Raw genomic sequence first — 13026 nt, forward strand, 5'->3', positions numbered from 1 at the left:
CAAATCAGGAAAAACTTGCTTCGACCTGACGCTTAATGTAATTTTGGCTTGGCACCAGTTTGTGTTTGTGCGCCATGTAGTGTAGTCCGCCCTGCTCAACCATGCACGGTAGATTGCCAGGGAAGAGGATCTGTCAGCATTATCTTAACCTAGTTGTCGAGCAGTGACAGGAAGGCTGGATGGAATAAGATTAGATGACCTGGTCTTTTATTCTCCGGGCCTCTTTCGCTCATCGATACTGACAGAGGCAGATCACTTTGACTGTATGAAAGCTTAGCAAGTCACCCGCATGAACTCTGGTGGTGGGAAGCTCAGGACACTTTTCCCCTTTTAAGTTTTAAGTTTAGGTATGAGCCACAGGTACAATGGTTAAGCCTGAACAAGGCTGTAAGCAGGAAAGGTAGTGCAGCACACAGGTGGAGTAATTCTTTTAGTGAGATAATAATAACAGACAAATGACATTAACTTCTCTATTTCCCTGTGGTTCCTTAGGTGTCCTGAAAGAAGGTCTGCTGGACTCCTGACCCCCAATGAGGACCAGTACCCCACAGCTTCAGTCAGAGAAGACACAACAGCTGGACATACCGTGCTTTAACAGACAAGCTGATATATGATAGTTCCCTGACGCAGTGGATGGGACACTGTGTGTGTGTGTGTGTGTGTGTGTGTGTGTGTGTGTGTGTGTGTGTGTGTGTGTGTGTGTGTGTGTGTGTGTGTGTGTGTGTGTGTGTGTGTGTACTTTGGAAGTATTAGCTGTTTGGTAATGGTTTGCTCCAAGCCAAAAATGTCCCATTCAGAAGTCCCTTAAGATCTACACTCATCATTATTAGATCAAGACATTTGTCAGAAACTCACATTTGATCCCATTACTGTCAAACAGTCAGCGGCTAAAAATATATGAGTAATGGAGTCCAGATACAGAGCATGGATTTCCACTGGAGTAGAGACACAGGTTCTCCAATTTTCTGCACTCTCTGTTTGCATTACAGAAAAATTCTAATTCTAAAATAGCTTTTTGTAATGAAAATGAATACTTTTCTGAATCCAGAAAACATTCATAGTATTCCAGAAAAAAATATTCTGAGCTTGGCCTTTGTGTTTAATTTGTTTCAAAAAATCTGTCAACATCCAACAGTCTACAATGGGGGAAAAAAAGAGTTGACAGCTGCTAATATGGAGGTCTTACTTTACCTACAGTGCTCAGAGCAATATGATATGACTGTTCACCGCCTTGTTTTTCAGGTTAAGAATTCCCAAATTAATTATAATTCATCATGGGGACATAAATGTCTGAATCAACTTGGTGCAAACATAGCAACTATGACACATGAAAGGAAAATTCAGTCAGTAAGATCCATCCTGGAGACCATTAATTCCTGTATGTAAATTTTCCTGGCAAGTTTGTACCAGAGTGGAGCACCAGCCTGTCGACATCACAGCAACATCCCAGAGCCGTGTCAGTATGGTGGATATACAAACAGACACACATCTGGTCAAAGAAAAAATGTGGGGACAAATATATAGGAAGGTATTTTACGCTGATTAAACGGTAAATTGTATAATATAAAGGCAATGTTAATTGAGTGAAAACTGACACTAACTAGCACACTAACTGGGATAGGTTCAAATGAATTCTCCTGCACTGACCATTTTCTCATTTAGGGACTTGCTGGAATTCTCAAGGACACCTGAATCCCCAGAGCCCCTCTCAGGCCCCCTGGATGTCTAGCAGCAGAATATGTTGAGTTTCAGTATCAATGTTCTTCTTTGTAAATGAAAACAACACAGTGCTGATGGATTTAAATAGAAAGTATCTCAGATTGGAAATGCATGGCATCAAACAAATAGAAAAAAGAAGTACTGATGAGATCACAACTTTGGAGGATGGAAAACAACACAGGAAGGGACTATACTGTAAGTATAAATAGTTCACAGTCAATGAGCTCAAGCACTTATTTAACCATAATACTTTAGAAAATGGACATAGGGTTTTGTAACTACCAGATGATGGAGCTGGTCTGAACTTTGATGCTGTGAAGCTGCAGGGGCGCTCACTGGTCAATCTGTAATAGCAATAAAGGCTGGAACTATGCCTTGTGGTAAACCATAAACCATAATGAGAATGAAAATTAACCATAAACCACCACAGACACTAAAAATACCCTGTAAAAGCAATTGACTATAAAGTAAACATACGGCTTCTGTTTTAGTTCAAAGTGAAATAAGGGTCCTTCTTCATCCATTACTGCGTGTCCCCTTAAGTAGCTACCCCCTGAGAGCTGAAGGGACAACCCTGCACTGCAAGTGTCAATATCCAGGCCCTCACTCCAATGTGCTGATGGATGAGGACCTACAGAGGAAATTACATCGTTATCTAATCTGACAGAGATAGGCAGGCCACACCAACCTGCTACTGGTTTTATCCATGTAGAAAATAATGATATAATAAAGCAGATATCAGATTACGTAGATATCTCTACAAACAGACTGTGACATGTGGACTTTATGAATAGGCCAAGGGGATATTTTGGCCCCGGTGAGCTCGTACTGTACGTCTATCTGCTACTTTTAGCCATGTCAAGATTATCAAAGTTTTATCCTCTGTGTGACACGAGGAAGGGATAGCTCCTTATCCACCTCAGCTGAGGGGCTGAAACCTAATGCTGTGACAGTGTGTGAGGACAGAATAGTAATATCTCAGCGAATGTTTCAAATGGAAAGATGGGTAGTATGTTGAAGAGGAATAGTGATGAGCTTGCCTTAAGACCTGTAATTTGCTACTCTCGTGGGAGTTGTGGAATATTTTTTGTGAAGCTTACTTGCAGATTAAAGTTGTGCAAGCATGTCAGAAAGCCCCGTTCACTTGCTGTGCATGAGTATCACATCAGTGAGGCTGGGATTCTCTGGTTTCTAGATTTTATTGAGCTATTCGATAATAACATGCCAGTTTGTGATTTCCTTCTTCGGAGACACACTCTGCCTTTGCAACTTTTCTAACTTGACATCATACCTTCAATCATACATTTAAATAAACAAACGAAACCCAAATCAGACCATGTCACATGGGCAATATTTAAAACATGCAGCCAAGACGGTCTGGCTCCCACACCAACCATAAACAAGACGGGTTAAACCAACAATTCATTTAACTACATTCAAACATAGGAAGCCTCGAAGCCACCATCGTCACAAAAGAGGAAGGTGGACAGGCTCTAATGGACACTAATACCAAGCAGTGAGGCATTAATGATTACAAGCTTGTTAACCGGACCCCTCGACAAAAAGATGACAGCGGCGCAGCATACATAATCACACGCAGGACGCAGATTAGGATCAATGAGCAAACACTTTAGAACTTCAATTAATAAGAGACTGAAAACCACGATGTTACACACAAGTGAAGAGGGACAGGTGAACGCTGAGAGGGCTGTCACCTCAGAGTCAGTTCACAAACACCACAGGGCATGGCCACATTAATGTTCAATGTAAAATAAATTACAATTAAGATTTTTTTTTTTTTTACATGAATCCTGTTCTTTTAAATTATCTAATAAAAAGGCTTTTAAAGGAACCCCAGGTGTAAATCCCTAAAATAAAGAAATATTTGCAGCAAAAAGGTACTTACAATTTACAGAAAATAAAATAAATCATTACATTGTCCTTTGGCTTGGTATGAGCCACAGGTACAACCTAGTACCTGTTGCCAAATACTGGTGGGGAGCATTACAGCTGCCATATTGTAGGCTACAACCAGTTTCAACCAAAACAGTAACGTTTTGGTTGTGTCTTACTTGAAATGCCTGCTGAATGCTCCCTGGATCATTTCCTGCTCTTGTACTGTGTAAATGAGGTAGTCTATGTAAACACTTCCTCCCAACACAAACATTTTGTAAAACAGAGGTACTGTGTGAACCAAGATATAGAACCTAAAAATGTTTAGCATTTGTCTCAACAGTCGATCATGGGTGATTGTCTTCCCCCTCTTCCACATCTTTTGACAAGTCTGCACGCTTTCCACTAACAGATCGGAAATACCTTTTAAAAAATCTCTGCAAGAGATTCAGAGTGGTGCACAAATGCAAAACAATGGCTGCTTCGGGATCTAAATGAAGTGTGATTCAATGTACAGTGAAAAGGAGGAAACAGATGTGGAAGCTGAAGATTAGAGATTCCTGTCAGGCCTGCTCTCTTGAACAACTCTGCTCCCAGTCTGCTAACATGCTGGCTTCAAATGCCACCACTGACTACCTTTCTCATAATTCAACCGCCACACAGCAGAAACTGCTGAACACAGGTTTTCTCTGGGTGATAAGTTGATTGATCCACCCATCTATTCGTGCAGACGCCCCAGTGTGGACTATTAGGCTTGGCAACAAATTTGAACGGCCAGTCTGGCTGTTCTGTCTCCAGAACAGGTTATACATTTGGCATATGGTCAAGGGCAGTGATTAAGCCATTCTGAAGACCGTTTGACTAAAAAGGTAGAATAAAGCTTGTTCAATCTAGCCATACAGATCTGGGACAAATTTAGATATAGTGAGATTTCTGAGCTACTGTATAATAGGATCTCATTATAAGACCCAGATAAGGTTGGAATAATATTATGATGGCTTAACCATGACTAAAAGCTTAATTTATCTTCAGTATTTTTTATGATGAGTTGTGGTCATCCTGTGAAGATATAAATAATTCTGCACTAATGTGTTCTAATTCAATCTCTGTGGGAAAGACAAACTGTCAGGCGTCAGTAAGCCAAACACAGTAACACACCACGGGCAGTGTGTGTGTGTGTGTGTGTGTGTGTGTGTGTGTGTGTGTGTGTGTGTGTGTGTGTGTGTGTGTGTGTGTGTGTGTGTGTGTGTGTGTGTGTGTGAAAGAGAGAAAGAGAGAAAGAGAGAGAGCCAATGCTGACCACAAGTCTCATCCTCTGTTACACCAAATGGCCTGTTGGCAATACTGAGACCTTTAACACACTGTGGCCTAGGAATTAAAAAAAACTGACACACTGCTCTACATGAGTGCATATGAAAGGGTGGTATAGTTTTGTTTTGAAAATTTGATAACATGAAAATTTGGCATTTTCCTACTGTTGCACTCGCTGCATGTTATCTTTTAGGCGACTTTAGATAAAGGTGCACCACCGCTAAGTGGCTTGTGCTGTAAATGTGGAGCTTTGCACTCCAGTCACAGATGACAGATGACTGGGTTCAACATAATGGACGGAATGGATGTGTGTTTGAGGATGAGGAGGCATGGCCTAGTTTGGACATACACTGCTCCCCAGGGAGTTCCATTATACACAGCTCAATCCTCTGGGCCTTTTACTGGGAAATAAAGGAGCAACAGAGTAAAGTCTTAATCCTCACCCTTGAACCATCTGCCGGCAGATGAACCTTATAAAGTAGAGAGTGACCTGAACCCCAGCAAAAGAAGGATTACTAATAATTTAAAAAGATATGAGCAGCAAAAATCTTCTGCTATTTGCAAACAACATGGCTAAAAGGCTGATTTCAAATTAAATCAGAATACATGTTTATTCAAAGCCCTAGACTGTGCACAAAGAGTGCTGGGATTGTTAAAGATACGACCTACTGGCACATCCCACAAACACCATATGTTTCCTTTAGTCTCGGTCGTTGACCTGAGACTGAGAGTGCAAAACCACGAAGGGTGCAGCTGAAACCTTTTCTGTGTCCATGCATTTTTCCAGGAGGTGGACCGGATATTGCCTGTGCTGCAACTCGCTAATGCTGAACTAGAATGTGATATGAAGCAATTAATAATTGGGATGATCGAGCCCTAAGGTGTTAGTCTAGATCAGAGGTGCCCTTAATGATTATCAGGTCCCCTCAGATAGCCCTGTGGATGTGAGATTGAACATGGCATTGATTTCATTGATAATCCATTCACCTGGGGAGGTTAGCAGTAGAGGAGAATGGATGTGGGAATGGTGACTCAGAGATCAGACCAGAGATATCAGTCTCTCGGCTGTCAGCGGCCACGATGCAGCATCAGCTCTGCATTTAAGTCACAGCTTTAACCTCCTCATCTATCAGATGAAAGCCTTCCTACGTGGGGGTCCTTTTGGCATGATTGTGATGCTGGCTGGTAAGGCTCTGTGACTATGTAATCATCCAGATTGCAGCTGGTGTGGACAGCCCATAGTGTCACCAGCTGAAATAAAATCTGTTTTAGAGATAGCAGGCTAAGGACCTGTTGGCTTCAGTCAGGAGCAGAAGGTTAACCTCAGCTGATCACATTTTCTCCAAAGGAAACATTAGATTAGGGTGTAGAGCCAAGGTGGGGCGTGGTTAGTAGATGCACTGAATCCTTAGGTGGAGACTCCCCCACTTTGGGAACCCCCTATACCCCCCCCTATACCCATAATGACTGTAACGATTCCTGTAAGTGGTGTGCCTGTCTGTGACTATCCCAACTGAGCGTGCACGAATCAGACACAATCGCCCGGACGGACACAGCCGCCTGCTGCACCAATGCAACCATTTTAATTGCACCTACAACCGCCTGCGGCATTTTCTTCAATGGAAAGTGAGTATCTGCGGCCTAAACTGGGGTCTCGTGCACGCCCCGTAGCATTTTTGAACTTGCATCGCTTATTGGAAGTTTGCCTTGCAGGCACTGTGGCTGAATGATGTGTCTGGGGCTGCACAGGAAGGCAGCATCTGAAGGCTGCTCTGTTGCAAAACGCATTTCAGACCCCGCTGCGAGGTTCCACTGGGATAGATAGACTCCTATAAAAAAAACACTTATTCCACATAAGTGACTGAATCCACCCATACAAACTTCGAGCTGCAATCCACTCTTGTCTGTGTAATCTCAAGACACACGGTTTACACACAATCCCCCAGCATGCACAGAATAAGAACAAGAAGCGGCGCAAACTTACGTGAAAACGAAAAATAAAGTGGTCGAACCGACCAGGAGTGTGGCAGCAGTGGACACTGGGATGTATTTGGTGGGTTTAAATCTCTTTCCAGCGCTGTTGGGCATTCTGTAATTTCCACATTCCTCAATTATTTATTCCCGATTGGAGTCGCATGGAGAAAATGATCCAGTGTCCTATATTTGGTCTTTCTCTGGGAATGAAAGGTACAACCAGTCCGTCTTTGCTATCGTTGAAGCCGCATAGATCCTAAGATAGAAGAGGCAGGAATACATGGAGCTCTGTGAAAGCCTGGAAATCCCACCCTTACAATCCAGCCCACTAGTGAGGTCACTGAACCGCTTGAAAAAAGGCGGAGCCTCTCTGCGAACCGTGCAGGCGACAGGCGTGCTCCTGAGAGAAGTGTAGGAGCTGTAGGATGATGTTTGTTATTTTCATTTGATCGGGAAGCATGAGTCAGTTATTGAAGCGCTTTCCCAAAAATGCTCAAAAATTAAAAAACAAACAAACATGATGATAGGCTAATCAGTTTGAAAAAAATTGTGTCTAAAAGTTTACGTGATGTCCTCATGTTGTAATATCAACCCCTCGCTGCAGTGCAGGTAGGCTACCTGCGGATGCAGCTCTCCCTAACTGAGGAACACAAAACTGCATTTAAATCTGGCAGGTTGATCTATAAGCTTTTAAACAGATGGTCAGTCCAGGCATGATACAGTCTGTGCACTTAACTCTTAATTTATGTAGGGCCACTGACTGTAAAACAACAACAACAAATAAATAGCCTATCAGTTGTTAAAATGACATTATTCCTCTGACTGTGTAGCCTATGTCCCAAAGTGATGAATGGAAACCATCAGTGGTAACATGATTATTGTGTATGAGTAGCAGCCTAACTATAAGTGCATGGACATGTTGTGTCTGGTTTACAGTTTTAGATGCTTAAACATGTGCACCACTGAGGAGTTGTTGACCGTTTACAAAGCCTCCTCAACACAGCTGAATTAATAGTGTGGTTATGGCTTTAGATTTTGGGACTAGAGCGCCCTCGCGTGGCGCTCCTTGGGACTTGTGTGAAAAGCAAAGCCAAATGTTTGGGTTCCGCCCGGCCACCGTACTGTTTGTAGGAAGCTGAATAGATTAGCTTGCTATCTGTTGTGCCGACTGTAGTTTTAGTTTCTGGCCAAGGGTCGCCGCGCGGTAGCTGCCACGGGAAGCTCGGTCTCCCCGGAGTTGAAATTAACACTCAGGCGCCTTTTTTAATTTTTATCAAAGCCGAAGCCATACATTTGTGAGGAGGGACAGCGATACACCTCGTTAACGGTACACCCGATAAGCTGAGCTAATTAGCTAGCATTAGTTTGGTTCCTCTGCGGCTCGCAGGATGTCGTACAGGAAAACTTTAAAACTTGTGTGCGGGCTGGCTGGGGGCTCCGCCGTGCTGCTGTTCACGGCGGCGGCCGCCGACTCCCGGGGATGGGGGGGAAACCCCGGAGAGCAGCGCGGGGAAACGGCCACTCGTTGGCCGAGACTGTCCGTCCTTCGAGCTGCGCAGCCGGCGTGGACACCTGCCAAACACACGCCAGCCCCGACTGGACACGCCTGGGACTTCAACTGGGACAAGTATGTTCCTCGACCGTCATGATTTCTGCTGTATTGTCTCTGTTTTCCACCTTTTCTCTTTTGCACGTCAATCAAAATCTCTGTCAAATGTCTATGAGTCCAATGACCCAGCTGCTCACCACCGCTAACATTAGGTTGATTTCGATAAGGACAATATAACTTATATTGGACACATTTCGCATTGTTATATTTAATTGGCGTTTTTGCATGGCGAGTGGCCTAACAGGATTTGTTGTAAGTTAGATGTCAGGATACTTACTCCTCGAGTGACTCTTGCTGACCAGCCACCCCGCTATAAATAGTCAAATTGGAAAACGACTAGGGAGACTTCAGATCTGGATGTGTGTTGTAGTTCTTGAACGTTTCATCTGAAACCATAGTGACATTAACCCAGATTGTCCATGCCTGAAGTTAACCGTGTCAGACAAGGCCACCTCTAATCTCAAGATCTGGTCGTATTAACTGCAGGAGGGACCCGTCTGTACTGACCAACGGGAAGAAGAAGGAGAGTGCAACCGAGGACCCCAGCTCCGAGCAGGACAACGGGAAACCAAAGGCTACACGCAACATCCTCCTCATCAGACACTCCCAGTACAACCTGAGTGGGCTCAGCGACAAGGAGAGGATCCTCACCCCATTAGGTTGACTGATTTAATGGCTGCTTAAAGGACTAGTGTATAGGATTTAGAGGCATCTATTGACAGAAGAGGGATATTTATCCACAAACAGAAACTAAGAACTGCAAAGTTTTCATTATCTTAGAATAAAGCCTTTATGATGTATATGGGATTGTGGCCATATTCCAGGCTAGAGTATGTTAACTCCACCTGACTGGTATACAAAAGAAGGCAATGTGATTCGTCCTGAATGTGCTAAGTTAGTATTTCTGTGCAGCTACTCTGAAGAGGTCATCTTCCATGCTGCTCTACAGTGTTTATTGCTTTATTTTTACTTGGCTTTATTTACTTGTAAAGCTTTTCTATTTTACTTCACTCTAATTTGGCCTTTTGCTATTTTTTTTTATTTTTTTTTATCACCAATCTTTTTATGTGTGTTTCCTGGTGGCTGTGATCCTTTTAGTTACATTTTTACTTGACTAAATTGTAAATGCAGCTTCGACCTCAATGTGTGTCAGAGCTAAAATGCAGGGTGGAATTAATTTCGTACGTTACCCGAGGGTCATTAGTTCTTCTGAACCTTTGGAGAGGTAGGGGTGAGCTGAGGTTCATTTGTTTGCAGTCTACAACCTCACCACTGGATGCCACTAAATCCTACATACTGGTCCATAAACTTGTACGTCTATGTCATTTGGAAGGTATGCCACTCTGCAGGCTGGGGAGTAATTTTAGTCAGACAACTTTAGATATATGTCTGGCGTTGTTGTAGACTGCTCTGTGAGGGTATCCTTCTCTTGCTCGTTGCCTCACCCAGATTTTAACCCAACATTTTGATGATTAATATTAATCTGACATATCAGTAGTTTTTGTTACAATGACAGTTGTCTCCACTTGCAGGTCGTGAGCAGGCAGAGTTGACGGGCCAGAGGTTGGCAGCGCTGGGACTAAAGTATGATGTTCTGATTCACTCCAGCATGGCCAGGGCCACAGAGACCGCAAATATCATCAGCAAACACATTCCAGGTAGTAAAAGGATACGCTGCCTTTCAGCGCTGCGCTGTCAAACACTCAGGCTTCTTACTTCTCCAAGCTGAGAAAATTGTGTGTAAATTTTATTTTTAAGGTCTTAAAATGTCAACTTTCTAGCTTTACTCTTCATACTCACATCTCCCCGACACATTCTGGTGTTGAGATTGACTGTAATTGACATTACTTTCTGTTGAAAATATTTGTCACTCTGTTGATCTTTGTTGTACCTGTCACTATTATGTTTTTAGCATCAGCCCCAGTCATACAGTAGCTGAAGCAGAGATGCTGAAAATCACAAACGTATATTAACATTTTTTTTCCTTGCTTCAAACGTGGTACGGGTCCAGGAGTGGAGCTGGTGAGCTGTGATCTGCTGAGAGAGGGAGCGCCTATCGAGCCCGTTCCCCCCGTCACCCACTGGAAGCCCGACGCTGTGGTGAGAGAAGCTACAGCCTCTCTACCTCTAGGGGGGACTGTAGGCCACATTTTCTACATATCCTTGTATAGGCAACCTTGTGCCACCAGTGTGTCTGTGCAGGTGTCCTGTCGAGTGCTTTTTTTTTTTTTTTTTTTTTTACACTTGCAGCTCCAAAATCAGCCAATACATCAGGGCAATGTCTCGGGAATGGACCACAGGAAGAGTTAATTTCCAAAATGCCAACGTTAAAGGAGATCCAGCAGCCATGAAGCTGTAGTTAATACAGGTTATTCATTAGCCTTATTAACATTCATACAGGTAGTTTTGTCATTCTTAAAGGGATAGTTCAACATTTTGGCAAATTGGCCCATTGCCATAATCCCTGTAGTTTTAGGAGTAGGTTTGTTACCTTTAATTTTCGGTGCAAGCTATTTTTAGAATGATGGAGGCTACGCTACGGAGGCTAATGGGATTTCTTTCTCATCAAACTCATCAAATACACAATCCAACAACTCCAAAACGCTCTCGTGGACAAGTTGTGACCTGCACATTCACCACGCTGTGAGATAATAACGGAACGTTACGAGACAGAGTCGTTTTCTGGGTAAATTCATGCTAAACCGCTGATGCGCGTTCCCGCAGTTTTCCCGCAAGCAGTCTCTGCTTTTGCCTCGAAAACAATTCCATCTCGTAACATTCCGTTATTATCTCATAACGCGGTCAATGTGCAGGTCACAACTTGTCCGCCAGAGCGTTTTGGAGTTGTTGGATTGTGTATTTGATGAGTTTCATGAGGGAAACCAAGAAATCCCATTAGCCTCTGTAGCGTAGCTCTGAGCAGCTTGCAGCTCTGCTCCAACGTTCTAAAAATATCTTGCACCAAAAATTAAAGGTAACGAACCTACTGCTATGACTATAGGGATTATGGCAATGGGCCAATTTGCCAAAATGTTGAACTATCCCTTTTTAACAGAATTGAAAGGCATTGAAAATCGTATACCAACAACATTTTTTTATCCTGGAAAACTTCATGCACAGACTATGCTCCTATACAGAACCCATGTGTTAGTCAGTATCACCTTACCCTAGATGTAGGACATGGGATTATTCATATGAATGTTAATATAGCCAGTGCAGCAGCAGCAGCAGTGATTCAGTGGTGATTCAGATTTATCTGAAATGATGTTTTCTACGTTGTTGGCCATATTTTGGCATGACACTCTTGGTCCATTCCCTGCACTGTCCAGCGGCATCATGTATTGACTCTATACTGACTGAGGGGTTCAGACTAGAACCCCTTTCATGTGACAAAGGTGGCTTTCAACCTCTCTACCGTCCTCCAGCAGTACCATGAAGATGGAGCTCGCATTGAGGCAGCCTTCCGCCGCTACATCCACCGGGCTGACCCCAAGCAGAAGGAGGACAGCTATGAGATCATCGTGTGTCATGCCAATGTCATCCGTTATTTTGTCTGCAGGTTTGTGTCGCCGGCGGCCATGGTGATCGCTGCTCTGCCGAGGCCAGAGTGTGGCCTCTTGCTTTGCTAAACCTTTGTGTTTAAACTATGCTGTAGTTTTGTCTCATGAGGTTTTTAATTTGAATTCGTGCTTCAGTTGTGTCACTGCAAAGGAAATTTTCCTGTTTAATATAAATATCATAGCTGCTGCACACAGCCTTGTGCTTTTCTTGGCGACTGTTTGTCCTGTGCTTCTGGTTAAAGGCATATGTAGTACATTCTTCTAAATATAAATATCTTCCATACGACTACTTATTTGACAATAGCACACACAAGTAATAAAATAAATGCCTTTAATATACAGTAGCTCATGTACGTAGACATCCATTGTCAGTTGCTCATACTTGTCTCCTGTTCTCTCAGGGCCCTGCAGTTTCCTCCAGAGGGCTGGTTACGCATGGGTTTGAACAACGGCAGCATCACGTGGCTCACCATCCGACCCAGCGGCAGGGTGGCCCTGAGGACTCTGGGAGACGCAGGATTCATGCCTCCAGACAAACTAACACGGACCTAAGTAAAGACCGCTAGTTCACCGGACTCAAGTCGGCTGCAGGGTCAAAGCTCAGTTTTCTCCTTAAGTGTCTTGAAAATTACTTTTTGATGTTTATTATTTTGTAAGTGGACTACCATCAAATAATGAGACTCAGTGGTGGTGGTGATATTGTGATTACTTCTGTGCCATACAACGCCCACTGAAGTGATTAACAGCTGCATAGCAACTCCTGCTGAATGTAACTGAGGATTTTTACACAAGTGACTGACTTTTAAACCAAAAAAAAAAAAGTTGTATTTGTATAGCTGTTGTAAATGCAAATCATGCCGTTAGCTTTACATGTCTTTACAGTATCTGATGTGAGGAATATGTGTGATACAGTGCAGCTGTAGTAAATAAACTACCACTATAATTGCAGCAGATTCTGTC

At 43.2% G+C, this 13026-nt stretch overlaps 2 protein-coding genes across 5 annotated transcripts in view; one reads left to right on the forward strand and one right to left on the reverse strand.

Moving 5' to 3' along the window:
* Window positions 1-7172, reverse strand: part of zdhhc8b (zDHHC palmitoyltransferase 8b) — a 65620-nt gene extending 58448 nt beyond the window's left edge. The window contains exon 1 of the mRNA XM_083979692.1: window positions 6908-7172. Coding sequence (XP_083835818.1) covers window positions 6908-7011 — 104 coding nt within the window. The 5' untranslated portion in view covers window positions 7012-7172. The remainder of the gene's footprint in view (window positions 1-6907) is intronic.
* Window positions 7173-8050: 878 nt separating this feature from the next.
* pgam5 (PGAM family member 5, serine/threonine protein phosphatase, mitochondrial) lies at window positions 8051-13014 on the forward strand. Of its 4 annotated transcripts, none has more exons than XM_083978736.1 (6): window positions 8051-8524; window positions 8993-9165; window positions 10039-10164; window positions 10518-10606; window positions 11932-12065; window positions 12468-13014. In XM_083978736.1, the coding sequence occupies exons 1-6, from the start codon at window positions 8286-8288 to the stop codon at window positions 12616-12618; spliced, it is 912 nt and encodes a 303-aa protein (XP_083834862.1). In that variant the 5' UTR covers window positions 8051-8285; the 3' UTR covers window positions 12619-13014. The 4 variants fall into 4 exon arrangements, with proteins under 4 accessions (XP_083834862.1, XP_083834863.1, XP_083834860.1 ...); XM_083978737.1 differs by having other exon boundaries at window positions 11935-12065; XM_083978734.1 differs by having other exon boundaries at window positions 10039-10163; window positions 10511-10606.
* Window positions 13015-13026: the final 12 nt, after the last annotated feature.

This window comes from Trachurus trachurus (assembly GCF_905171665.1).
Source record: "Trachurus trachurus genome assembly, chromosome: 9".
NCBI lineage: Eukaryota > Metazoa > Chordata > Actinopteri > Carangiformes > Carangidae > Trachurus > Trachurus trachurus.